Here is a 25,514-nt window from a genome sequence, read left to right as displayed (position 1 = left end):
ACACCTCCAATCCTGTTTTTATTCTTTATTTTGAAACAGGGTCTCACTGAATTGCAAAGGGCTTCACTAAGTAGCTGGGGCTGTCCTCGAACTGCAATCCTGTCTCAGCCTCTCAAAAGCTGGAATTACAAGTGTGTACCACCATGCCTGGATTAAAAGTAATTTTTGAATGTCATACAGGATATAGAAATTGTTAAATTCCACTTAAAGAACTTAATGTACAACATAATCCTACAGAGGGTCTTTAGTTAATCTTCAGCTTGTAACATTTTAGTTTTTTAGAAAAAATCAAATAAATTCCCTTTTTAGGTTTTAAAGAATCTCCAAGATAGAAATTCTTTAGAGTATCTTGGTAAATAGTTTCAGTGTGTAATATTTCCTTTATCAGAAGTTTATGTATTTTTCTTTTTATTTCTTTTCTTTTTTGTTAACTATAGGCATATAATTTAAGTATTTCTGGTCTTTAGTGATCTATATGTTGAGTTTTCTTCTTTCTTTCTTTCCTTTTTTTTGGTACTGGGGATTCAACCCACCTCTTGTCTCAGCCTCTCAAGTACAAGGATTACAGGCATCTTGCTAAATTTTCACTTTTCTTTAAGATACCAGATTTTTTTTTTTTTTAGCTCTTCGCTGTCTCTGCTATTAATTTTTCCGAATGACTTTTAAAAACTTTTAACTTAGTTCAATTATACCTATATGATTTTGTTAGCCATTTGGGAGAAGGCATGATTATAATTGATATTATTAAAGATCATGAAGTGAATAAAGGTTGCCTTTTCTTTTTTATGACAATCGTTTCTAATCTGAAAAAAGATTTTTTATCTTATAATTTAGGACCAATTTCATTTTCATTATTCGTTGACAAAGGAAATAAATATTTTGAGATAACTGATTTTTGTAGTGAAAATACTGGTTAAATTGGTCATTGGAGCATGTGTCAAATAGATCTGCAATGTGGCATTTGAATCTATATTGTTAGTTGGATATTTGAACTGAAATTAATTGGAGTGTTTTATTTTCAAGGTTGGCCGATTTGAGATTAACCTTATCAGTCCAGACACTAAATCAGTTGTGCTAGAAAAGAATTTTAAAGATATCTCCTCTTGTTCTCAGGTATGTATAGTTATAGTATTTTAACAAACCAATTATGTCCTGATTCACAATTATGCATATAATAATTGGCCTTAAACTCCTTTGCATTTATTTTAAAGAGAATTTGTGAGTGTGTGTGTGTGTGTGTGTGTGTGTGTGTGTGTGTGTATTTTCAGTATTGGGGATGAACCCAGGGTGCTCCACCTCTGAGCTACACCTCCCTCCAGCCCTATTTTTTTTTTTTTTTTATTCTGTATTTTGAAACAGGGTCTCACTAAGTAGCTGAGACTGGCCATGAACCTGTGATCCTCCCATGTCAGCTTCCCAAGTAGGAGGATTACAAACATGCACCACCATGCCTGGCTGAGAATTGATTTTTAACAATTAAAATTTGCTCATTGTGTCTGTGAGGGTGATAGCATCCTCCAGTGTCAGTCCCAACAGTCTGTCATTGTGTTGGCCAACATTTCTCTACGTCCTGACTCTTCCTCAAATCCCTCGCGCTGAGGGAATTTCTGGTGGTGGGTTCCGAGGATGCTTTATGAGTGATGTTTTCCAGGACCTTGGGCAGGGCCACACGCGGGTGTCACCAAGTCACGCCTGCTCTTTGTACCACAAGCCACAGTGAAAGGAGAACTTTGTCTTTTGTAGCTTCTGTTAATGCCAGAGCTGAAGTTCGGAAGAAATGTTTGGGTTTTATTTTTAATTCACCAACTATGTATTTTAATATTTTGTAATTGATGCAGTTAATGTGTACAAGATTATAATGTTAGACATCAACTAGGGCTCTAAGTACCACAGTGATATTTTAGAGGATCTGACCAAAAGTTAGAGCTACCTGAATATATTTTAGCAAAGCAAGAGTTTTTTGAAGATGTCTGAATTGAGGAAGTTTTCTAAATTTAAATGAAGAAAGTTTAAAATACGAAGACACCTGTGAGTAAGTCCCAAGAATGGAGAATTAATTTATTTTCTGGTCTGGTGATTTAATGTAGTTTTAAGGAGTTTTAAGGATGTGGGCATTGCTGGGGTCTCTGTATTTTCTTTTTTCTTTTTGCGGGTCTGGAGATGGAACCCAGGGGCACTTGACCTTCAAGCTACATCCCCTGCCCTATGTTTTTATTCTTTATTTTGAAACAGGTCTCACTAAGTCGCTGAGGCTGTGCGCGAACTGCGATCCTCTGGTCTCAGCCTCCCAAATGCTGGGATTACAAGCATGTGCCACCACGCCTGGCTGAAGTCTCTGTATTTTAATGTTAAGTAATTGTGACACTCTCCTTTCTTTTCTTTTTTCTCCTTTCCTCTTCTTTTTTGAATTTTGGAGCTAGCGTTGTTATAGGTATGATATACAAACATTCTTCCCTCTAAGGATAACAAGAGTTTTTATACAACAAGTTAATTGGTTGGCTCAGTCTCAGCTCAACAGTCTTGCTTCTAATGTTTTGTTTTAGTCTTTTTTCTATTATCCAGAGACATATAATTATGTTGTATATATAAACATTCTCTACTCCAGTGACTTAGAGAGCGGCAGTATCTTGAATATAAAAAGAATATATATTGCAACTTGTAAAATTCCTATTTGAAGGATTCAGAAATTTGGTAAAAAATGTTATTATTTTACCTGAAAAATTATTATATGTTTGAAATTACCTGTTTACTGGGGAACGTAAGATCGTAAGCTCTACAACAGCATGGGTCTTGTTGCGTTCATGCTCTATTCTGTGGGACACTAGAATAAGATAAATTGAGGTGAAAGTTAACCCTTAGGTGCTCAGTAAATGTTGAGTGAATGGGCCTTCTCTGCACATTGGGCCTTGTATCAAGGACTGGAGAGAAAGTGACGTATAAACTAAATGTAGTTCCTGCTACCCAGAGTAGCAAGAGGCATCCAAAAACACACACACTTCTCTGCCCTGTGTCCCCCAGCCTCCTACTAAGAAAACTCAAAATGCTTATTGAGCGTCTAAAAGCAACCAGTTAAAAAGAAAAATCCAGCCAAACCAAACATCTAAAACTGGAAGTTCAAGTAGGATCTTTGTTGTCCCTTTTTATTTTTATTAAAGGCAGTCTCTGTATTCCTGATATTCTCATTCATGAAAAGAAGTAAATAGAAACATGACGGAGGTAGGCAGAGAACCCCGGGCAGGTGAGCCCGGCTCCTTCCTGAGTAGTTCTGCGGTTCTTATTAGCTGAGCTGCCTTAATGGGGCGGCATTAACAGGCCTGCTTTTGAATGCTGCATACCTACAGATGTTTCTTTCTTCAAAATCTGTATGACTCTTTTCCTGGCAAACCTGGGAGAAGGGAGTGGTTTTCTTCACTGGGAACCTCGCCACGGCCTGCAGACCAGCTGGGCTAATGAGCATCTATGCATTTTCCTATTTAGTATTAAAGCTTGTAAAGAGACACCCCATCTGCAGGCTGGGAATCCAGCCCAGGGCCTCACACAGGCCAGGCCAGTGCGCTACCACTGAGCGGCGTCCCCAGCCCCATGGATAGTCTAACCACCGGGGAGTGGTTTCATGTTGAGCTTTGCTTCTCAGGAGCCTTACTCCTCCCCACTGACTTCTCTTTACCAGAGGCGATTTCTTTTTCCCATATCCATTGGATAGGTGGAACCAATTATCACAAGAATCATGGCTCCCATTTACCAAGCGTTGCAGGAACTGGCATAGACATTCCTCAGCTCTAAATCTCAAACAGTCCTGACAAGAGGTATTGCCGCTGCTGCTGCTGCTGCTTTATAATGAAAAAGAAACAGAACTGCAGAGGTAGTTATTAGCACCATACCTCATATCTAGCAGATTAGTTGAGCCAAGACGTAAGCATAAATCCGACTTCAAAGTCCGTTTTCTTTTTTCTTAGTTTTGGGTGATTTCTGTACAGTGTTGCATCTTTTGGCCCACGTGGCTTTTCAAAATTGTGCTTACTGTTGAAATAATAAGGCGTCATCTTCTTATTGGTGTGTGTGTACTCAAACGGAATGAAAGTTACGGATGTTCTGAAATTTTATTAATATACTTGAAGTTATTTAGCCCAGGCCCCGAAACAATGATTTGTGAGTATAGATAATTAACTCCTACAATAATTTTTTAAAAACATCTTTTATTTATTTATTTATTTATTTATTTATTTATTTATTTTTAGCAGACTGGCCAATTCTTTCCTCCCTCCCTTTCTTCCTTTTTTTCTTCCTTCCTGGAATCAAACCTAGGGGTGTTCTACTTCTGAGCTACACCCCCTGCCTTATTTTTTTTTTTATTTTGAAACAGTGTCTTTGCTAAGTCTCTGAGGCTGGCCTTGAACCTGCAATCCTCCTGTCTCAGCCTCCAGAATACTAAGATTACAGGCATGCACCACCACGCCTGGCAGCTGTGTATTTTTGAGTATCTATAAGTAGACATGTATTCTAATATTTTTATTCATACCTTAGAGAATTAGATCACATTTAATTCATGTATTGTCATTTGTAGTTTATCTCAACCTTAGCTTCATATTAGATAAGAACAGGGTTTACGGAGAGTCATGCGACTGCCATTCTAAGAAGACCACACAGTGAATCATGCCATCAGTATTTTTACTTTGGTATCCCTGAGTCACAGAGCATTTATCAGAAACAAAACAATCTGAGTCAGTCTCACCCCATATCTTCTGTATCAAGTTTGCTATGACATTATTGTCTTACCCCATTGCTGTGAAGGAGAAATTCTGGGAACCAGGAAAGCATAGAGTTGATGTTGATTTCCATATTGTTAAAAATGGACACATCCCACTAAATGCCGCCTTGCACGTCTTGCCCCTGCTCCAGGGTATAAAGCACGTGGATCACTTCGGTTTTATCTGTCGGGAGTCTCCGGAGCCAGGGCTGAGCCAGTACATTTGTTACGTGTTCCAGTGTGCCAGCGAGTCTCTGGTGAGTGGTATTAACGCCTCCACGCGCGTCTGCCTGCAACTCTGCTGTGCAGGAGACATCCCTTGAGAACCCATGCCTCAGAGGGAAAAGAAGAGAGCAGCTAGGAATGTGTTAGGACTGTCAGTTTTGGTTTTGCCCAGATTCTTAGCTGCTCATGGACAAGAACAGGGTTTATGAGGAGTCATCTGACCTAACAAGGCAACAGGATTGCATACTTCATGACAACACAAAAGTAAGAGGAACAAAAACAAGGTGTTATGGTAGTTCTCAAACCTAGACATTTCCTTGGATTTATCAAACCCAGTCATGTTACCATGAATGTTCTTAAGAGGTCAGAAACATCTAAAAAATGGGAAGATCTAAAGACCATTGTTCTTTTTTTTTTGGTGGTACTGGGGTTCCTGGAACCCCTTCTACCTCCGGGCTACACTCCCAGACCTATTTTATACTTTTTATTTGGAAACAGGGTCTCTTAAGCCAGCGCGGCTGGCGATCCTCCTGTCTCTGCCTCCCAAGCGCGGGGATTACAAGTGTGCGCCACCACGCCCAGCATTTTTTTCTTTTCTTTTTTAGTACTGGAGATGGAATCCAACCCAGGGGCATTCTACCTCCAAGCTACACTCCCAGCCCTATTTTTTTATTCTTTATTTTGAAATAGGGTCTCACTAAGTTGCAGAGGACCTAAGTAGCTGAGGATGGCTTCAAACCTTTGATCCTTCCGTGTCAGCCTCCCAAGTACTGAGATTATAAGCGTGTGCCATGAGGCCTGGCTTTTATGTCTTATTTTCTTATTTTCTGTAACACCTCAGAGTAGATAATGTTTCTCTCAGGAGAGTAGAGAACTCTGCTTCCTCCCCCTCCTTTTATTTCATTACCTTTCTCTTTATTTTTTCAATACTTCATGTATTTCCTTTCTTTGAAATCTGAAAGTCAGATGTTCTCCTCCATAACCCCCTCCTCCCAGCTCCTGCCCTTTACTATAGAATAGTTAGAATCTGAGAGGTAATATATCAGGTAGGCTTGGAAATCCAACTGAGTGACCAGGAAATATATTCATTATTTTCCCTCAAAGTTTTTATTATTCTTCTGCCTAGGCTGTCTCCCCTACCCATTTTAACACAAACTTTCAGATATGTACATCATCATTCTTTGAAGAGTTTACAGAAGTACACTTTCATAGACATTTATGTCTTTCTTTCATTCTTCTTTCTTTTTCTGTTTTTGCTGTACAGGGGATGGAACCAAGGAGCATTTTACCTCCGAGCTATACTCCCAGCCCTATATTTTATTCTTTATTTTGAAACAAGTTCTCCCTAAGTTGCAGAAGGTCTCACTAAGTAGCTGAGGCTGGCCACAAACCCGGATCCTCCTGTCTCAGCCTCCCAAGTACTGGGATTACAAGCATGCGCCACCACGCCCGGCTTCCTGAAGCCTTTTCTGACTCCCTTTTTTTCAGGAGTTGAGTCTTTCATAGCCCCTTCCTCGGGGCTCTGAACACCCGGTGTCCAGGTCTCTTAGGTCCCGCCAAACCCTCATCTATCATCTCTCTACACAACCTGTCACTACACTGACTATTGAGCTCATGGTTTGGCTCAGAGCTGATTCCTGTTGTATTTCTGGACTGGGCTTGGTAGTTCCTTACTGTTTTCATTATTTGCAGTGCTTGGGATCAAACCCAGGGCTGCATGTATGCAAGCCCTGAGCTGCATCCCCAGCCCCATAGTTTTATATTTTCAGTGATGGGATTAGTGTATTGGCCTTAACTTTAGGCTGGATCATTTAGATGAAAAGGAAAACTGTGCTGGACCCTCTTATTTCTAATCTCTCTCTGTATCTATCTATCTATCTATCTATCTTCTAATTTGTCTATTTTTGTACTGGAGATTGAGCTCAGAGGCACTCTACCTCTGAGCTACATCCCCTTTAGTTCATTTCATTTATTATTTTTTTATTTCTTATTTTTTAAACAAGGACTCAGTAAGCTGCGGAGGGCCTCACTAAATTGCTGAGGCTGGCCTTGAACCTGTGATCCTCCTGTCTCAGTCTCCCAAGTACTGGGATTACAAGTGTGCGCCACCATGCGTGGCTCCAATCTCTTTCACAGATTTTTGTTCTTAGCATTTAGTCTTTTTCATTTTGCCCGTCTGTTTTGTGACTCCGGCAGCAGATGTCTCTGCCCGTGAATGCCCTCCTGCTACTTCAGCTCCTGTCTCAGTCCGAGTTTTAACCTCATTATTCTTAAGAACAGGCCCCTCCTAGGATCTGTGAAAGCCTGTTTAATTTTATCAGTAAGCATCTTAACTGAATAGTGAGACATCAGAGCAGCAAGCCAGAAGAAACATTAAATGTACATTTCCTTCAGCGTAAAAGAACAGCTCACCAACAAACAGAACAGAGCAAGTAGTCAGTTAAGTAATATGGGGCTAAGCTGTGTTGTGATTGATGTGGCTTGGCATTCACATAAAAGTATTGCAAAACCATACGTGCTGACTTATCTAAGTACCAGGAATACACAATTAGCATTTTACTTTGCTTCTTTGTAACAATTGTTATGAATTTGTAAACAGTATCATGTTCTGAAGGGCCCTGAAAGTTAGGTACTTAGAGCTCTCTCCCCAGCCCTGCCTCCCCTCACACCCTCCCTCCCTCCTTCCCTTCTTCCTTTCTTTAAAGAGCTGTAAGCAGGTAGCTAATCTTGTTTAACCAACTCCTTAGATTTTTAGAAAATATCATTTCTTTTCTTTTTGATACTGACAATTGAACCCTGGGGCACTCTAACTCCAAGTTATACCCCCAGCTCTATTTTATTTTATTTTATTTTATTTTTTTAATTTTTTGCGGGTCTGGGGATAGAACCCAGGGGCATTTGACTTCCGAGCTACACCCCCTGCCCTATTTTTTATTCTTTATTTTGAAACCGGGTCTCACTGAGTTGCAGAGGACCTCACTAAGTAGCTGAGGCTGTCCGCGAACTGTGATCCTCCAGGTCTCAGCCTCCCGAATGCTGGGATTACAAGCGTGCGCCACCACGCCCGGCTTCTATTTTATTTTTTATTGTGAAACTGCATCTTGTTAAGTTGCCAAGAGACTTGCTAAGTTGCTGAGGTTGACCACTAACCCGTGATTCTCCTGTCTCAGCCTCACAAGAATTGGAATTACAGGCATGCAATACCACGTCCAGCTAGAAAATATTATTTCTTCAAAAGTGCTTTCTTACCTTGGTGGGGTGGCACACTCTTGGAATTCTAGTACGTGGGGGGCTGATACAGGAGGCTCACAGGTTTGAAGCCAGTGCAGCAACTTACCTAGGCCATCTGCAACTTAGGGAGGCACTGCTTCAAAATACACACACACACACACACACACACACACACACACACACACACATACACACCCCAACAAAACAAAAACTGAACTGAGGGTATAACTCTGAGGTAGAACAACTCTGGTTCAGTTCTCCAGTTCCTCACCCCTCCCCCACACACACACTAAAAGTGCTTTCTGTAAAATTTACTTAAAGAATTTGATACAAGTGCAAGTTATTGCTACTTATAGATAAAAAAAATCTAAATTCCATAAAAAGAAAAAATATTTAGGAAAACTATAACCCCCAAAAAAATCCATGCTACTCAAGAGCCAAAATTTTTACATAGTAAATGAAATAAGCATGGAATTTCATTATAAATGAAATATTAGCATATTGATAGATGAATGAGGTACAGAGTTTAAAAACGCATCCTCCTTTTATGTCTAGTGTTGATTAAACTTGTAAACATAAATCTCTAATAGGCACGGAGTGAAGTGAGGAGGGTAACAGGTAAGGAGACAAGTTCAGGTTTGGGATCTGTGTTTGAAGTAATTAAGTTGTAGGTGTTTCAGGGATCGGCACTAATTTGTGATATATATATATCACAATATATATATATATATATATATATATATATATATATATATATATATATATCACACACACACACACACACACACACATATATATATACACATACATATATATATGGAACCCAGGGGCCTTCTACCTCCGGGCTACACTCCCAGACCTATTTTATATTTTTATTTGGAAACAGGGTCTCTTAAGCCAGCTGAGGCTGGCTTTGAACCTGTGAGATTCTCCTGTCTCCGCCTCCCAAGCACGGGGATTACAAACGTGCGCCACAACGCATAGCTGTTTTTTTTTTTAATTAATATGAAGAATGAAGCAAGTAATTGCATCATTTACCTAGGAACAAGAAGTATGGGACCAGACTGGGTAGAATATGGTGGAACGGCTGAGGGTAGAAAGTGCAGAGAGCTCGGCATTGTGCGTGGTGCGGGTGGCTGGTCAGCCGCTGAAGTAGAACGTTGCCTTAAAACGATTGTTAAAATAGTACGGATGTCGGCCGGGCGTGGTGGCGCACGCTTGTAATCCCCGCGCTTGGGAGGCGGAGACAGGAGGATCGTTCAGGTTCGAAGCCAGCCGCGCTGGCGTAAGAGACCCTGTTTCAAAAATATAAAATAGGTCTGGGAGTGTAGCCCGGAGGTAGAAGGGCTTCCAGGAACCCCAGTACCACCACACACACAAAAAATAAATAAATAAATTTTAAAAAATAGGACGGATGTCATTTTTTACTGGATAATTTGAAAATTTAAGGTTTTTCCAGACAGTAAGACAACATGTGTTTTTGTAGCCTTTACACATGTGATTCTTAGAGTTATTCTAAAATGCGCTTTAATGCCCAAGTTTGATGAATAATGTTTATGAGCATTATCTTCATTTGGGATTTTTCCCCTTACTATTATAAATTAACTTTTTCTTTTTTTTTTCTTTTTCCACTTTGGTTTGAACCCAGTGGCATTCTACTTCTGAACTATACCCCTATCCCTCCCCTCTTATTTTTTGAAAGAGGTTTAAGTTGCTGAGGCTGGCCTTGAACCTGTTTACCTTCTGTCTCATCCTTTCAAATTCTAGGATTACAGGCTGGCTCCACCATGCCTGGCTTAAATTAGTTTTATTTGTCTAGTCTAATATATTTCACTGGGAATGTGATTCTGCCAAATGGTAATGCCAAGAATATTTTATTTTTGTTTGCCTAGGATTGATTTATTTGGGGGCATTTCTTTGCCTTTAACCTTCTGACATGACCTGTGATCTTTTCCTTGTTGGGATCATAGTGCACTAATTTGAACTTTTAGATGTGCTGATCTCATGATAGGAATAGGTCATTTGGAAAAAATAGTGAGGGTTAGAGAATAAAACATTTCTCTGGGTGTGGTGGCACAGGCTTGTAATCCCCACGCTTGGGAGGCAGAGACAGGAGGATCATGCAGGTTCGAAGCCCCTCGCTGGCTTAAGAGACCCTGTTTCCAAATAAAAATATAAAATAGGTCTGGGAGTGTAGCCTGGAGGTAGAAGGGTTCCACCCCCAGTACCACCCAAAAAAAACCCAAAACATGTTTTATTAGTCAAATAAAGTTTTTAATGATGTGGTGGTGGCTGGGAGAAGTTGGTAGGTAGACACGTTTCATACACCAGTGAAGTGGCCTTTTTTTCACATTCAGTATTTCAAAAAAATAGAAATGAATAAATATATGCACAAATAATTAAATTACCTTTGAGTACAAAAAAGAGGCAAATGGAAAAAAGTTGAAAGGAATGAAATATGCATTGCTTCTAGTTCTGAATTAGAAATCTTTATTTTTCATTATAATATAAAATAGTATTTTATAGATAATTACTCTTAATTTACGGAATATCGTGAAATCATTCATGAGCCTTTTTAATGTCAGTAATACTAATGAAACAGCACTATTGACCGACTCCTTACTTAGTGTTTGATCTTTGCTTTCTCTCATATTGGAAGGATAAAATTTCTTTATATTCCAGGTTCCTCATGCACACAAATGCAGAAGTAGATGAAATCTTTTCATTAGTAACTTATTCTTTAACTAGGCCAGAATAGAATTTTTAAAAAATGGTGAAGGGCTTGCCGTGGTGGCGCACACTTGTAACCCTAGCATTCGGGAGGCACCCGGAGGATCTGGGTTCGCAGACAGCTTCAGCTACTTAGTGAGGCCCCTTGCAACTCAGTGAGACCCTGTTTCAAAATAAAGAATAAAAAAATTAGGGCTGGGGGTGTCACTCAGAGGTAGAATGCCCCTGGGTTCCATACCCAGTACCGCCAAAAACAAACAAACAAATAAATAAATAAATAAATGGTTTGCCAAGCATAGGAAATAGTTTTTAATATAGCCCTTAGGATTCAATAGCTCTGCTGTGTAGGTTTTAGAAAATTGGAACTAAATGCTATAAAACAGAGGAAAGTTGGTGATAGTGTCACAAAGAGGGAGAGACAGCCCTCTGTGGTCCCTGCTTGCCTGAAGATGAGAGGTTAGTTGGTTTTGAAGACCCAACCAAGAAACTAGAAGGCCAGATTCAAACTTCTTGACTGGGTCCACAGGAGAGCAAGGGGGAAGCCAGTTGGCCTTTGGCAAGCCTCTGGCTACATGGTGAGACTCAGCGACTTGGCACGGTGATGTCAGAATGCTGTCACAGATCACTGATGCTGGAATGGTAACCTGTTGGAAGCCGTAGAGAAAAGAGCATCAGTGTGTGCAGACTTTCCTTACTCTTATTTAAATGAAATAATTTCCCTCTTGAATTGACTTGAACACATGCTTTTTAAAATTTTCACCCTAAGTGTGACCCAGAAGAATAAAGTAAATAGGAAATTCATTAGCTAAGTCTCCTGAATGTGATGTTGAACCTATTTTGTACTCCTTATATATGGCAGACAGAACTTCCAGAGAAGTCTTTATCTGATGAACCATCTAATTATAGAAAGCCCCGACCTACTAATCAGACTGTCCATGATAGCATAGCCCTCCACGGGTTTGAAAGTAGCATCCCAGCAACAGATTAGTACTATGTTGCACACACTGAAACAGTCTGATTTCATCCACCTTTCAATTAGGTGGATAAAAAGTCTTACTTCAAGATTTAATATGTTCTCCCTGGCAGCTCTGTGGTCATCAAAGTTCTATTATTTACTATTTAGTCAGCATCAATAAAAGCTCACATTGCTGCTGGCTTTTCAATGTTGCCATGAAAGCCAATTTTTATGGACCGGTGCGTTGTTGCTTCTTGCAGGTCGATGAGGTAATGCTGACTCTGAAGCAGGCTTTCAGCACGGCGGCGGCGCTGCAGAGCGCCAAGACGCAGATCAAGCTGTGTGAAGCCTGCCCCATGCACTCTTTGCATAAGCTCTGCGAAAGGATTGAAGGTACAGTGTAACTCGGCCTTGGCAAGGGAGAATTTTGCTTTGGCTCTTGGGAAATGAGAAAGCCCCCGCTGCCGTTGAATGGTTCTTTGTGTCTCTGTGAAATGAGAGCTCAAAGAACCGTTTCTGGTGTCCAGGCAGGTTTGAATGTGCCATCGGTCTCCTTTAGTTTCTTGACTTTCCGTCTCTCTTTTCTCTTTCTGGAGGCAAACTTGGGGACTGGGCTTGTCTTTCCCACAGTTCTTAAGCCCTGCCATCTACACAGTGGGAACTGCCCAAATATTTGTTGAATGGATGAAGAGAGGCCAAGACCATCATAGCTGTTTAATTCTTCCTTTTATTCCCTCTCAAGGTTGAGAACTGTAGTGAAACTTGCTTGGCTCGCCAGGGATATTTGTGAATGACATTTAAAAATGGAGGTGATATCATGAAGCAGGGTTTTGACAACAGTATATTCTGGGGTGGGGGGCAGGAGGGAGAAGGGACCCTGGTGACCCAACTCTTCTTTCTTCTCCTTGTCTCTTCCTAACAAAAGAAGTTTGGAATCTACTGCAAGAGAGAAGAAGTAGACACTTGTTAGGTGCCTTCTGTGGGCCAGGCAATGTGCGGATGTGTTTGAGACATGGGCTCTGCCTCCAGCTGTCTTTCAGTACATAGTGGAAGCCAGACATGGGAGCAAAGCATTCAGCTCAGCATGATAGGTGTTACCGTAGAGGGGACGGGCGCTCACTTTGGGGCAGTATAGGGGATTGTCTCTGCCTCAACGCACGTTGTGGTTTCTGTCTCATAGGAAGCGGAATCAAAGGTACACAGAACACTGATGAACATCAGTACTTACAGAGTTTCCCCAAAACTCTGTGGTCTCAAGCTATTTAGTTCAATGGAATATTCAGATTTTAAAATGTATAATTGTATACAACACATATTATTTTTAAACATGAAATATTTACAAAAATGGAACTTATTGTTGTGTATGGTCAAGGAGCATTATAAACCACTCTTGGGGAGCTAAATTACCAAGGAGATGGTATTGGATCAATTAGAGATAAAAAGGGGAAAGAGCCTGGCGTGGTGGAACATGCATGTAATCCCAGTACTTGAGAGGCTGAGATGGGTGGTAGAAAAAGCTCCTGGGTTCTACCCCCAGTAACACACACACACAAAATAAAATAAAAAGGACTAAAAAAATAGGGCTGGAGGGGTGTAGCTCGGAGGTAGAATGCCCCTGGGTTCCATTCCAGTACTGCAAAAAAAAAAGAAAAACTCAATTACTTTATCTTATTCTTTGTAAATAATGAATATATTGAAAATATTCAAATAATGGCTTAACATTACATAATGTATTTCACTGTAGCCTGAGAAAGCTAGCCTTATAATAACAGATGATTTAAAAACTACCAGTTCAAGCCGGGCGTGGTGGTGCAGTTTGTAATCCCAGCATTCCGGAGGCTGAGACTGGAGGATCGTGGTTTGCGGACAGCCTCAGCTACTTAGTGAGGCTCTCTGCAATTTAGTGAGCCCCTGTTTCAAAATAAAGACAGAAAGACTGTGTTTCCAAATAGGAAATAAAACCAGGTTGGGGGTATAGCTCAGAGATAAAATACCCCTGGGTCCAATCCCAGAAGAAAACCTCTCAAAAGTGGACATTAACAGATTTTTTTTTTTTTTATTCCCAAGGATCGAGCACAGGGACATTCCACCTCTAAGCTACACCCCAGACTGATTTTATTTTTTTATTTTGATCAAGGTCTCGCTAAGTTGCTGTGGGCCTCATGAAATCACTGACCTCAAACCTGCTATTTTCTTGTCTCTGCCTCTAAAGTGCTGGGATGACAGGCGTATGTCACCCTGCCCAGCCGATGCTGACAGATTTGACAGTCAGATTTTTAAGTGTTTGCATAGTGATAACTGCTTATTGGGAAGTGGAATGTTAAGCATTAAACAATGAGGTTAGAAGCTTGGTATCCAGCACTTGTGAAACACTTTATAAGAAAAAGGCTACTCAGCAGAAAATTATCCAAATCATATTTTAAAAATCCAATAATGAAAATGAGAAGTTGCTGAATTTTACTAGATATCAGGGAAGTGAAAATGAAAACACAAATAAAGTACTCATTAACTCAAAAAATTTTAGTGGCGTGGTGGCGCACGCTTGTAATCCCAGCATTCGGGAGGCTGAGACCAGAGGATCGTGGTTCGTGGACAGCCTCAGCTACTTAGTGAGGCCCTCTGCAACTCAGTGAGACCCGGTTTCAAAATAAAGAATAAAAAATAGGGCAGGGGGTGTAGCTCGGAGGTCAAATGCCCCTGGGTTTCATCCTCAGACCCGCAAAAAAAAAAAATTTAGTGATACTGATATATATATATATATATATATATATATATATATATATATATTCTATCAGTAACATATATATACATATATATACATATATATGTTACTGAGAATATAAGTTGGCATATATATTTTAGGGAGATGATATAAACTCACTAACCTAAAATTTTACACACTCTCAATGAGAAGTTTCGTGTCTTATTAAGAGAAAATCTTATATGGGTGCAAAGGGTGACATTTTTAAGGTTGTGTTATTTGTAAAGAATGAAAAATCAGAAAAAATTTAAAAGTCCATCAGTATCATCATTGAAACATGTTTATGTTATGAAGTAGTTAATGCGCGTCTATTTGAACTATATGTTAACATGGATATATCCAGAAATTATGTTGTTGAATGAAAAATAATTTGCTAAGCAACACATACAGCATATATATGCTCTATCTGTGAAAACACTTGGAGTAATACCATATACTACCTCAAAAAAGTCTTTGATCTTCTGTTAGATTTATAGGACATTGCAGAGCTTCCAAATGTTCCTCCCTGCTTGCTAATGCCTTCTGCAGCACAAGGATCAGAACAGGACAGTAACGTTGGCACGATGCCATTATCCAGATGCAATGCCTCATTTGATCTGATGAAATTTTGCTTCTGGATCCCATCTGGATCCCCCCTTGTTAGTTGTTATTTGGCCCTGGTCTCCCTCCGCCTGTTTGCAGCCTTACATCAGTCTTTCCTTATCATCTGGGGATGTGAGTCTATGTCATGATATATTGTCTGAGGACCTCTTACAGAAAATTTTCCAGCAGGATTGTGAGAGGTTCCCGTCATCAAAATGGGTTTTAGTTTTCTGTGTAAGATCATAAAGACTTTCCTAGAACTTTGCTGTGTGTTGCACAAAGAAAAATGAGGCAGAGAAGTTTGCAGACACTGGTCTTATTTTCATTCCATACTGTGCAGTAGTTTAATACAGATGCTGCAGTAGCAAGGCCACAGCTGGCCAGCTCTGGACCCGTACAGCCACTGTGACGGGAATTTTACCTGTTTTAACCCAAGGGGTATTTTGAAGTGATTCTCTTCTGTGCTGTCTGTAGATATCTAAATGGTTCTTTACTTTAAAAAGTGGCTAAAATGTGAACAAATCATGGAACATGCCCGGAAAGGGGGCTGCCCTCTCTCCAGTCACACAAAGAATATTCATGGGAAACCTGGCACTAAACCATTCATAGATGACCTGCTTCTAGGTCAGGGTTTTGTGCACAGAAGAACAGCTCCCCGGCTGCCATGTATTAAAAGCTAGCTTTTGACACAGGGGTTTTTAAAAACAAAAACAAACAAAACAAAACAAAAAAGAGAAAAATAAAAAATAAAAAATGTGTTTATTTCAGTTACCTGCCACCTAGTATTTTCTAATAAATAAATACAATTATAAAACTGCACAGTAGACTCATAGGTTATGATATTGCTTATTTTTCAGCTCTATAAGAAAACTTAGCAAAATAAATTTTAGGAAAGTATTTTCAAGGCCGGGCATGGTGGCACATGCTTGTAATCCCAGGATTCAGGAGGAGGAGACCAGAGGATCGCGGTTCAAGGACAACCTCAGCTCCTTAGCAAGGCCCTTCACAACTTAGTGATACCCTGTTTCAAAAAAAAAAAAAAAAAAAAAAAAGACTAAGCCAGCCATGGTGGCAAACACTTGGGAGGCTGAGACAGGAAGATCGCACAGGTTCGAAGCCAGCCTCAGCTACTTAGTGAGGCTCTCAGCAACTTAGTGAGACCCTGTGTCCAAATAAAGTATAAAATTGGTCTGGGAGTATAGCCCGGTGGTAGAAAAAGCCCCTGGGTTCCACCCCCAGTACCACACACACACACACACACACAAAATAAAATAAAAGAAAGGACTAAGAAAATAGGGCTGGAGGGGTGTAGCTCGGAGGTAGAATGTCCTTGGGTTCCATTCCAGTACTGCATAAAAAGAAAAAAGAAGTAATTTCAGTCAATTACTTTATCTTATTCTTTGTAAATAATGAATATATTGAAAATATTCAAATAATGGCTTAACATTACATAATGTATTTCACTGTAGCCTGAGAAAGCTAGCCTTATAATAACAAATGATTTAAAAACTACCAGTTCAAGCTGGGCGTGGTGGCACACGCTTGTAATCCCAGCATTCGGGAGGCTGAGACAGGAGGATCGTGGTTTGTGGACAGCCTCAGTTGCTTAGTGAGGCCCTCTGCAACTCAGTGAGACCCTGTTTCAAAATAAGGAATAAAAAATAGGGCAGGGGATGTAGCTCGGAGGTCAAATGCCCCTGGGTTCCATCCCCAGACCTGCAAAAAATAAAATAAAATAAAAATAAAAATAATAAAAACTACCAGTTCAAGCTAGATATTCTGTTTATAGTAATTTTAGTAGCAATGCTAAATACTAACTATGCAATGGAAATCTGTGTTAAAATTGGAATGTTAGCTGGATGTGGTGGGTCACTTCTGTAATCCCACTACTTAGGAGGTCAAGACAGGAGCATCACAGGTTGAGACCAGCCTGGGAAACTTGGGAAAACTCTCAGCAACTTAGTGAGACCCTGTTCCAAAAGAAAAAGGGCTGGAGGTATGGCTCAGAGGTAGCATGCACCTGGGTTCAGACAGTTCTTAGCAACACACACACACACACACACACACACACACACACACACCCACACACACCTCTGAACTGGAAGGTTATTTGAATTATTGAAAATGTGAATTAAACTTTTCCTTAAAAGAAAAACATAAATGTTTTAGTGAAATATTTTGACCCTCGAGTTTAATGTATATCATGTGTAAGAATGTAAAAGATTTATAACTATCTCAATATAAAGAAGTAACCAATTTCTTGGTAAAATAATAGTACCAAAAGTGCATTAAACACTAAGGTTATCCCTGAAGCTTTATTGACACAGAACAAGGACCTCATGAGGGGACAGATCACTTTCTCAGTCTAGTCATGCCTTTTTTTTTTTTTCTTCAGTACTGGGGATTGAACCCAGGGTCATTTTATCTCCAAGCTACGCCTACAGCCCTATTTTTTTTTTAAATTTTATTTTGAAACAGGGTCTCACCAAGTTGCAGAGGTGAGTAAGTAGGTGAGTCAGTAAGTAGCTGAGGCTGGCTGCAAACCTGCGATCCTCCTGTCTCAGCCTCCCAAGTACTGGGATTACAAGCGTGCGTCACCACACTCAGCTTAGTCCTGCCTTTTAATAGCATTTTACGTATTTCAGTACTGGGGATTGAACCCAGGTGCATGCTACCTCTGAGCCACTATATTATTTTGGAACAGGTTCTCACCAAATTGCTGAAGGCCTTTCTTGCTAACTTGCTCGGTCTGGTCTTGAACCTGTAATCCTCCTGTCTCATCCTCCCAAATACTAGGGTTCCAGGTGTGTGCCACCATGCCCAATTGGCATCAGGTTTTAATCATTTCGGTGTTGTGTCCTGTGGTGTGTTGGAGGCTGGAATGCTTCTCTCTAAGAAGATGGAAGTTCAGAGCCTTCTGGGAAAGGGTGAAGAATAGCACCCAGTGCACCGAGATCTCTGCGGCTAGCCTCCGCCTCACGATTTCCCGCTTCCTTTTCTGCAGGTCTTTACCCTCCGAGAGCCAAGTTGGTGATACAGAGGCATCTCTCGTCACTGACAGATAATGAGCAGGCCGACATATTCGAACGCGTTCAGGTACAGTTATTTGCAGTTCTCTTGAATAAAATGTAAGTTGGATGTGTTGATGTGGGGAGCTTCCTCATTCTTTCCTCCAGCTGGAGGTAAAGACATAAGTCCCATAGGACCTATTGGTAGAACAGAAAAGCCAAGTGCTGTTTACGTCTATCTGCCAGGCAGGTAAGATTAAGTGAGAGTAAAGGAAGAGGAGAGAGGCAATGTTGCCATCATGTGCTCTTGGTTTGTCTGTTCAACAGAAAATGAAGCCAATCAGTGACCAGGAAGAAAATGAACTTGTGATTTTGCACTTGAGGCAGCTGTGCGAAGCCAAGCAGAAGACACACGTGCACATCGGGGAGGGCCCAGCGGTGAGACGAAGCTCGCTCCTTGGCCCTATTTTTTTAAATATATTTATTTATATATTTATTTATTTTATATATTTATTTATATATATTTATTTATATATATTTATTTATATATTTATTTATTTATATAGTGTTTATTTATATAGTGTTGGGCTAAAATAGCCAGAAAATATGAAGGAAGGTTCTTGCCTTTGTCTTCTCACCTTCTTTAGGGCTGACGTCCTGATTTTTTTTTCTTCTGTATTTTAGAGAATTGACTGGCACATTGAGTTAAATAAGTGATAGCTTTTAAATGTAAAAGAATTTTTTTTTTTTACGCAGTCATGTGTTCATGATATAGAATGAACTTGTGTGTGTGTGTGTGTGTGTGTGTGTGTGTGTGGCACTGGGGATTGAACCCAGGGGCATTTACCTATGAGCTACAAAACAGCGCTATTTTTTGGGGGGGTGCGGTATTGGGGTTCCTGGAAACCCTTCTACCTCTGGGCTACACTCTCAGATCTATTTTTTTATACTTTTTTTTATTTGGAAACAGGGTCTCTTAAGCCAGCGCAGCTGGCTTCGAACCTGTGCGATCCTCCTGTCTCCACCTCCCAAGCGCAGGGATTACAAGCGTGCGCCACCACACCTGGCAAACAGCACTATTTAAAAAAAAAATTTTTTTTTTCCTGAAAACAGGGTCTTACAAAGTTGCAGAGGGCCTCACCAAGTTGCCTCACAGGCTGGCCAAGAACCTGTGATCCTCCTGTCTCAGCCTCTCTTGTGTTTTTGAACTCTCCCTTGAAATAAAATCTAAAATGTGACTTTCACAGGGGTGCTTCTCATCTGAAAAATCAGATTAGTGTTCCTCCTACTGCTCTGGCATGGAAGACCATTCTGGGTTTTTTCCTCCAGGATGATGTTCTCGTGTTACCATCACTGCTCCTTCTGTTTTAACTACTGACTCTCTCTGCCCTAAGCAATCTAGGCAGCATTATTTTGCCAACAACCCCCTGCTCCTAGTTCTGGGGAAGTCTGTGTCCTTGTCTGGGTACTGTCATGTCCTTTTCTCTTTGACCACCTTGACCTACAAACAATCTTTATGCTTTACTACTTGACCCTTTCATGTACTTTCTGTGCATGAAATTATAATAGGAAATAATAATATTTCCGTTTTGAAAAATTTCCACCAGTAAGACCACATAATGCACATGGTAGTCATTCATTTTAATGAGATAAACTATATGGAGAGCCTAATGTAATAGGCCCATCATAGATTCTCAAATGGTTTAGTATTATCAATGAATACCCAACAATCTAAAAGACAAGTAACTTGCTCATAAATGAAAATGGAATTATATAATAGGCATTGCTAGAATTCAGCTTGGTTTTTAATATGCTTTGTTCTTTGAAATTTATTTACTGTGTTTTTCTAGGTAATTGGGATATAATTCCCTATACTCCAGAAAGGATGATGGTAGCTGTTAACCAAAATAACAGCAGAAAAATTCACATCTCAAGGCTAATTTTTGTTAAATGAAGCAGAAATATGTTAGTAGAAAGGAAAGGCATGAAGGAATGATCTCATTTTTGCTTTTTTACTACTTACAATATTAAACATTAAATATAATCTTTGTGTTCACAGTGTGGAACCTAAATTATTACTGTTTAATAGAGCTACGGAAGAATTCTTGTGTGTTTTATTTAATGGCTTAGTCTTAAGCCTGTATTTAAAGCCTCATTTAACCTTGAAGATGTCCAAACTAAAATTTCTCTGTTTTTCTTCCACCAGGCTGTTTCAAACAGTACAATCCCAGAAAATGCAACAAGTGGTGGAAGGTTTAAACTCGACATTCTGAAAAATAAAGCCAAGAGATCTTTAACTAGCTCACTGGAAAATATCTTCTCAAGGGTAAGGCCAAACTGAGGGGCATTCAGCGAAACACATCTGTTTGCTTACTGTTTTGTTTCTTTCTCAGCTAGGTCTCCAAGATTTTGTTAAAAAAAAAAAAGAAAAAAATCGTACAAAGATAACTTTAATTCAATGAACACTTTTTATGTTTGATACGTATCTGACATTTTTGTTGTTATTCCCTCCCTTAGAAAATTATAAAGTTTCTCTCCTGAAAATTTTCAAGCACAAAGACTATGTAGTAAACATAATAGTTGCATGATTCACTTAAATGAGATAAAACATATGGAGATTCTAATATAGGAGACACATAGACTCTCCTGGTTTGGTACTATCAGGATAATTCAATACTTATTGAGTACTTAGCCGATCAACTTTGGCCATTTTTGTTTGTGAACTACACCAATTTTATCTTACTTTTTAATAATGCCCTTTTATTAAAAAATACTTTTCTTAGTGTATTATAATCATATATCGTAATGAAGTTCGGAGTGATCGGGATATACATGCACATAGTGCTTGGTTCTCAAATCCCACCCCATTTCCTCCTCTTCCCTGTCCGTGTTATTGAGTTTGGTGTTGGTGGTTTCATGTATGTACATAGCACTGTTTGAAGTGTTTCTCTGATTAAGTCTCCTTCCCTGGCCCCCACCTCCCTCCCCTAAGCCCCTCCAGTGTGCTCCTGGAGTTTCTCCTCACTTTCTGTGACAAGCTAGTCTCACTTGGCATAATATTCTCTAGTTCCATCTGTTTTTCTACAAATGACACAATTTTGTTCTTTATGGTTGAGTAAAATTTCATAGTTTGTATATCCCACAATTTTGTGATTCATTCATCTGTTGATGGACACCTAGACTGATTCTTAATTTGGTTATTGTAAATTGTGCTGGTATAAACATGGCTATGCATGTATCACTATGATAATCTGACTTTAGTTCCTTTGGAAAGATACCCAGGAGTGGTACAGCTGAGTCATATGGTGGATCCTTTCCCAGTCTTTTGAGGGATATCTACACTGATCTCCATAACAGCTATACTAATTTCAGTCCCAACCACAGGGTGGAAGAATTCCTATTTCCCCACATCCTTGCCAATATTTATTATTGATTGTATTCTTTTTTATTTTTTCTCCAGTACTGGCGATGGAACCCAGGGACATTCTACCTTAAACTATACCCCTGGACCCATTTTTTTTCTTTATTTGGAAACAGGGTCCCACTGAGTTGCAAAGGGCATCACTAAGTAGTAGAGGCTGTCCACAAACCGTGATCTTCCTGTCTCAGCTTCCCCAATGCTGGGATTACAAGCACCATGCCCCACTTGATTGTATTCTTGACAATTGCCATTCTAACTGGGGTTATTTTTTTATTATTATTTTTTTGTGGTACTAGAGATGGAACCCAGGGGCTTTCTACCTCCGGGCTATACTCCCAGACCTATTTTATATTTTATTTGGAAACAGGGTCTCACTAAGTTGCTGAGAGCCTCACTAAGTAGCTGAGGCTGGCTTCGAACCTGCGCGATCCTCCTGTCTCAGTCTCCCAAGCGTGGGGAATACAAGGGTGCGCCACCACACCCGGCCTAACTGGGGTTAGATAGAATCTCAGTGTAGTTTTGATTTGCATCTCTCTGATTGCTAATAATGTTGAACAATATTTTAATATACTTACCAGCCATTTTTATTTCTTTTTTTGTCAAGTATCTATTATTTCAGTTCCCCAGTTTTTATTTTTATCTTTTAGTATATAAGATCTCTCAAAATAGTTTTTTCCCCCTCAGATTTGTTCTAGGGTCTCTTATTCTAGGGTATCTGATATCTAAAGTTGAGTCATAGAGACATTTATGCATACAAAACAGAAAGAAAATATTGATGCCCAATATTATAAGAACTTATCATTTCCCTCATCAGGTTATAAAGAAACCTATCCTTCTTTTGCCCATTCTTAGGGGCTAATAGATAGAAAATGCTGAAAATAGTATGTTAATGAAAATCTTTTTTCTCAGTAAATTTACATATTCCATATAAGTAAAATGGTCCCCCTTCCACTTCATTTCTCTCTTCCTGAACCGTTCAGTCCTAAAGCTGTACATGGGTGTCCTGGGCTGGGGAGCTAATGCAGCTCAGAGCCATGAGGGGTTGGGAGTGTGGCGAGGCCCAGCGTGCAGCGTGGGTGGTGAAGAGGCTGTGGGCAGAGAGAGCAGCCTGCTGTGGGGACTGGGGGATGGAGGAGGCCCTGCCCTGGGCCTCGGGGCAGGAGGAGGGACAGGGAAGGCACTCCTAGAGAAGGACACCCAATGGGGCACAGGGGTGACGACCTCAGGGTGGGCTGTGGCAGACAACATGGGGTGAAGAGAGCATTCACACAATATCCCTTGTGAAGATGGTGACAAGGACTGGTGAAATAGTGACTATGTTAAGAACAGTGGGACCCAGGGTGGAGGGGATTACAGATAAAGAAAGGGAGAGCCGGGTGTGGTGGCGCACACTTGTAATCCCAGCATTTGGGAGGCTGAGACAGGAAGATCCAGGTTTGCAGACAGCCTCAGCTACCCTTTGCAGCTCAGTGAGACCCTGTTTCCAAATAAAAAATAAAAAATAGGGCTGGGGGTGTAGCTTGGAGGTAGAGTGCCCCTGGGTAGAGTGCCCCCAGTACTGCAAAACAAAACAAAACAAAACAAAAAAAGAAAAGAAAAGGGAAGGGTGTTAGAATAAATCCTGTGCTGTTGGATTCGACTTGGAGGCACCTGTAGGAAATTATGGTTCTATATAGCTGTGTACGCACACGCACACAAGTAAATGAATACACATGCAGCTGCTGTTTGTGTTCACTGAGAGAACCCAGGAGCAGCTTTTCCGTATCCATCAGGTAATAAGCCTTGTCAGGTGATACCTCGCTGCCTGATTTTGGTTCCTATATATGCTTTTGCAGTGGGAGGAACTAGAATCCTGGGAAAAATACTTCCAGTACTTCAGGGAAAATACAAGATAAATCTGGAATGTCTCATTGTTCTAGATAATAAGGGAGTGCTCCAAGAACATTGGTGATGATTGTAAAAACCTTAAAAAGGCTCTGACTGGTGACATCTGACACAGGGCAGGCATCAAGATAAATGGGAGCCACAGATTATAGAATCTGTTGCATAAAGTAGGACACCACGAATCTATTCATCATTTGAAAATGTAAAAGAGCACACAAAACTGAAAAGTACGCGAACACGTTTGTGCATGAGGAGGAATCAGTTCTTAGCACAAAAAGGAGCTAGCAACTTCACAGTGGGGAAGGTTGGCAGACACCGGTGTAATCAAGTGACAAACTACATCACATGCAAGGGACAAACTGACATCTTGAGCTACCCACGGAGAACAGAGCGCAGCTTCCCTGGGATGACCCCACTCAGGCAGCTCCTGATTGCATCATGAGGGAGCAGCAACAAACCCAGACGGAGGCCCAGTCTCCAAAACAACAAATTGTCAAGACCAAGTACGCCTGGAAAAGCCAAGGAGATTGTTTAGACCGAAGCCTACAGATACATAAAACTATATGGAATCCAAGATTCTGAATTGGAATTTTTTTGGAGGGGGCTGTAAAAGCCTTTATTGGAACAATTAAAATTGGAATGGAGCCTGAGGACTAAATAGTATTAATGTATCGATGTTAGTTTTCTTATCCTGAAACTTGTATTTTATTCGCTAATGCTATTGGAAAAAATATTTTTATACTGAACTGATAACTTTTCACTGTGTTAGAGAACATTTCAAAATGAGGAGAAAATCCAAAACTATTGTAATGAATGATTATTTTAGTCACACATACTTTAGAAAGCCCATTCGGGATAGGTTATTTTGGGAGAGGGTGTTATCCATGTAAATGAATATATCAGACCACTAAGGGGTCAGAAATCCTGCTATTGTGCTATTAATAGTGTTCTTATCTATACTAGTATATTTCATTTCACCCAGTAAGACTGGTGGGGTGGTAGGTGTTTTAACTCCTTTGAACAGTTCAAAAGGTGTTCGTGGTGTCTTTTTTTCTTTTTGCCCTTTCTGTTCATACAAGACAGTTTCACCTTCAGTTTATAATTCTCCAACAATCTCTTAGTTCCTCTGAAGAGGCAGATGGTGACATAAGCTCCTAGACTGTTGGAGGGTTCTGATGGAACGTCCCCTCAAGCTCCATTTGTGCTGCAAATGAACTCGGGGCCTCAGGCACCCTAGGCTTATGCTGTTTTTAGGAATATTCAGGACAGTTTCACATGACTAGCATCATGAGTATATTTCTAGTCAAACAATTGGATACATTTTGAATTAATCCATTCTTATTTAATAGAGCAGTAAGGACTTGGTGATCTTAATTTTATTTCTTTGCTAGAATTCAAGATACTTTTACAGGTATTTCTCTTCATGGTCGAGATTCTTCTAATTCTAACCAAAGCCCTGCAGCTGCAGCAAGTGGGTTGGCTGTGAATGCCAACATTTTATCAGTTAAAAACAGACTCTTGGAAAAGAACATGCAGGAGATTTGTCAGAAGTGTGTTACTGCAACTGTCTGTAAAATTTTCATGCCTTTTTCCTCCAAAAATTATAAATTGGTATCATCCCACTTTCTTCTCTCCCTCCTCTTTCTCCTTCTCTTTCCTTCCTTTCTAAACCAACAAATGAATCAAAGTCCATTCTTGAGGAAAAAATCATTTAGGAACACTACTGGATTTGTATATTTGGAGCCAAATTTAATATTTTATTTTCTACTTTCAGAGAAGAGGTAAAAAGGTGATGTTGAGGGTCTTTTGGTTAATATTTAGTCAGCAAACACTGTCACTGAGTCCAAGAGGCCCTGGGTCGGGAATTGGACTGTATTTAAAGGTCATAAAGTAAGGTGGCTTTGCAGCCAGAGGGCCTGGCCAGAATCCAGCGTCACCTCTTAGTACCAGGGTAGTATGGTTTTTTCCCC

At 40.1% G+C, this 25,514-nt stretch overlaps 1 protein-coding gene across 7 annotated transcripts in view; it reads left to right on the top strand.

Moving 5' to 3' along the window:
* The window catches only part of TBC1D4 (TBC1 domain family member 4), a gene marked incomplete at both ends in the record, with an annotated part of 205,081 nt that overhangs the window by 128,696 nt on the left and 50,871 nt on the right, over window positions 1–25,514 (top strand). For all 7 annotated transcript variants that reach the window (XM_080690091.1, XM_080690090.1, XM_080690089.1 and 4 more), the window contains 6 exons: window positions 1,024–1,113; window positions 4,900–5,004; window positions 12,149–12,281; window positions 18,236–18,327; window positions 18,567–18,677; window positions 20,446–20,565. In XM_080690091.1, coding sequence (XP_080546217.1) covers window positions 1,024–1,113; window positions 4,900–5,004; window positions 12,149–12,281; window positions 18,236–18,327; window positions 18,567–18,677; window positions 20,446–20,565 — 651 coding nt within the window. The remainder of the gene's footprint in view (window positions 1–1,023; window positions 1,114–4,899; window positions 5,005–12,148; window positions 12,282–18,235; window positions 18,328–18,566; window positions 18,678–20,445; window positions 20,566–25,514) is intronic.

This window comes from Muscardinus avellanarius (genome assembly GCF_963383645.1).
Source record: "Muscardinus avellanarius genome assembly, chromosome: 2".
NCBI lineage: Eukaryota > Metazoa > Chordata > Mammalia > Rodentia > Gliridae > Muscardinus > Muscardinus avellanarius.
The sequence above is the reverse complement of the archived record's forward strand: the minus strand, read 5'-3'. Positions and strand labels throughout refer to the sequence as shown.